General features: G+C 44.7%; 1 protein-coding gene across 1 annotated transcript in view; it reads right to left on the reverse strand.

Annotated features, from left to right (window-relative positions):
• Nucleotides 1-258: 258 nt before the first annotated feature.
• Nucleotides 259-3,138, reverse strand: part of SAP30L (SAP30 like) — a 9,814-nt gene continuing 6,934 nt past the window's right edge. Inside the window, exons 2-3 of the mRNA XM_019505961.1 lie at nucleotides 2,910-3,057; nucleotides 259-671 (exon numbers count right to left, since the gene is read on the reverse strand). Of these exons, the coding sequence (XP_019361506.1) occupies nucleotides 546-671; nucleotides 2,910-3,057 (274 nt within the window). The 3' untranslated portion in view covers nucleotides 259-545. The remainder of the gene's footprint in view (nucleotides 672-2,909; nucleotides 3,058-3,138) is intronic.

The following is a 3,138-nucleotide window of genomic DNA, read 5'->3' on the forward strand; positions in this document are numbered from 1 at the left end:
GAACTGAAGCACTGGCCAAAGCTGGGGACTTGAAGCACTGCCTTAAGGCAAGGTACCATGGGTTCAGGTGGGAGCAAGCCTCAGACATGCTCCCAACCTGCGCACCTTGGTTTTGAATTATTCCTCCACTGCTGTTTCAACCTTGTGCCAAAGCAGGTGCCAGTTTTCGGGATGCAAGCTGAGACCATGGAACAAGTCTTCCTTGCGACCTAAATTACATTCAGAAGATTTCCAGAAGTACATGACTGCACTGCCTCCACAAACTCCATCGTTAAAATCCCACCGATTTCTTTCCTACATCCTATGATCTTTGTTTCTTCGTTCCAATGGTGTTGAAATGGCAAGTCAGTCTTCACATGCAAGCTGGATGCATGTTTTAACATACTCCTGGCCAAGAGTGTCTATATTTTTCACTCATTTGTATTTACTGCTTTTTAAAAAAGAAACCCCAATATTGTTTAATAGTCCATAGAGGCCTAAAACGCATAGGATACAACCTGCTTTTTCAACACCTCACTTCTTCTTGTCCAAAGTCCATCTAGTTTTCATTCCAGCTGCTTGCTGCCTTCCGATTTCTGGTCCTGCCTGCTCTTGTTCTTCACCACGTAGATGAAGTACGCGAGCGTCTCCTCCTCATTCACGGGGATATTCCCAAAGCGACGGCCGATGGTCTAAAAGGACAACATTTAAAGAGGGAAAAGTTTGCGAATGAGGCAGAAAGAGTCAGAGCTACAGCTTCATCTTTGGTCCTTGCAAGATGGATTTTAACTCGCCAAGCGCAACACACTTTTTATGCAAACATGCACCAATTACAACGGTCGGTCCTCATTTCCCTCTTTATGATAGCTGAAATGCGTATGCGAAGAATTGCCTTGGTTGGTTAAGAGTATCAGTAGCCCATTTACAAGTGAAATTTGGAAGCCAGGATCTCCTCCTGCCACAGTGAAATCATCTCTCCTAGGAAAGCATTACCAGAGATAACTTTGCATTATTAGTAGAAATCCCCTCAAATCCACTCCATGCTCAGTAAGCTTGGAGAGTAAATTTTCCCTGTAACTTGGTATGCTAGGGAAAGCTGATGGAGAGCTAAATCTCCAAGCTTTGCTACGTGACCCAGAAGCAGCAGAGATTAATCACATCTTTGTCCAGATGAAAATGTGTTGGGGAAGCTTTCGCTGAAAGGAGCGCAAGGGGGATCTGCAATGCAGAAAAAGCAGGGATGCCAGCGGGAAGGCTTCGGCAGGGACCCAGGACCACTAGGCTGCTTTTTTCACCATGGATGTAAAAACCACGTCACAAGGGCAGAATGAGAAGATGTGTTTTCTCCTATGGAGAAAGCGCCTCTTTTGGTACCTGACAGCTCCAGAACTGGCAGGGGATGCAGGTTGAACAATATGAATCACTCCAAGAAGACTTATGGAAGTTGGAGTTTTTCTTACGGTGGGTTAGAAGCAGATGTCTAAGTCTCAGGCAGAAGTGATTCAAGCACGGGAGCCGGGCGAGGATAGTTTCATAGGTCCTAGGTTTCATAGGATCCAGCGTAGGGTCAAAGCTGCTCAAACTGCACAGGAAATCTGGCAAGTGTGGGACACTTTTAAGTTAGGTTCCCCTTAAGGTTAATCTCTGCATGCATAATATTTTTTGCTGGGGGAAGCAATGGGAATGTACTTCAGTACACAGCATTTGATGGCGGTGGGGGGGGTAGTTGAAAAGCTACTTACTAGTTAGGTAAAATGCTGGATCCACATGAATGAGGATGCAGACTTCACCCTTTCCAATCCACTCTCTCACACCACGCTGCATAATATTATGACCTGTCATTCTGTATTTAAGCTTGAAAAAGCGCAATAAAACATTTAATAAAAACTGCTTGGATGCGCCTAAAGGCCTGTCAACCCAGCCAGAACAACACCGGCCATATGGTGGTAAAAGCCCTAGCCTGCAAAAGCAGGAAAGCAGGATTTATTGAAAAAGGCAATCAGGACTCATAATAGAGATGATCTCTTTTGTTAGACCAACAAGATTTTTGCAAAAAAAAAAAAAAAATCTTTAATTTTTTTGCAAAAATCTTGTCTAATAAAAGGGATCATCTCTACTACGAGTCCTGATTGCCTTTTCCTTTAGACCAATACAGCTACAACCTGGATACCTGATTGCTTTAAAGGCAGGGTTACCCTGAGCTATGAGCAGATCTTCCCTCAGGACATGTTCAGATGAAGTCAGGGCAGAAAGCAGAGACGCTAGCAGTAGCCTGAAGCAAAAGAGCCGACTTTAGCCCCAGACACAGTTTTCTTAAGGATCATCCTGCCTGCAGCACTCCCCAGGTGAAAACCATTCAGTCCCATGCCTCCGGTGCAGGACTGAAGCAAACATCTCTTAAATGAGTTACTAGGCAGGTACAGGATGTCTGGATCATGGGAGGAGAGTGGGGAGGACTGGGCTAATGACTTCTCCATTAACAACAAGTGGGTATTAACAGATAATATGGGCATTTAAAGTGACTGTTAAAATGTGAGCCAGGACTTTGCTTTACAGTGGTCTCTAGCTAATGCCGGTAAAACTGCAAACACACTGGCCAGAAGAGCATCCCATTTTTTTTTATTCCATTTGTTGTTCCATTTAATTCACTTCTTTAGTGAAAAAGTGGGGGGAGGAAGAAAAAAAAAAAGCTGTGGCAAGATACCCTTCAAGACTGACTTCTAAATCTGTTTCTCTCCTAGCAGGGGAGAGAGTTTATAGTTTTCTAGGAGGACAATTTGCTGGAAACTCATGGTGGACCATCCAATACTTGCTAGTGAGAGAGTTGCAGTAGGTGCCAGTGGCCAGAAAGGCTGTGTTTGACAGGGATCATGGGGTATACATTTTTGATAAGGGGAGAAAATACCACCCCGCTCTCGACTCCCACTTACTTCTGCTAGCTGTGCCTCGCTGAGGCTGGGCCTGGTTTGTACTTCATAATGCCTTTTGTAATGTCGTAGTGTGTTCATCTGGAGCTGGAATTGGTCAGCCTGGTAGAGATACAACAGGATAGGCAGGGAAAAATGGGATGAGAACTGGCTTCAAGGTGTTAGTCCATAATGGCTCTAAAAATAGCACTTCCTGACTTGACCTGACTGCTCCCCGTCTACCTTCAGAGCC

Source organism: Gavialis gangeticus, unplaced genomic scaffold, assembly GCF_001723915.1.
Source record: "Gavialis gangeticus isolate Ggan-Ray unplaced genomic scaffold, GavGan_comp1, whole genome shotgun sequence".
Taxonomy (NCBI): domain Eukaryota; kingdom Metazoa; phylum Chordata; order Crocodylia; family Gavialidae; genus Gavialis; species Gavialis gangeticus.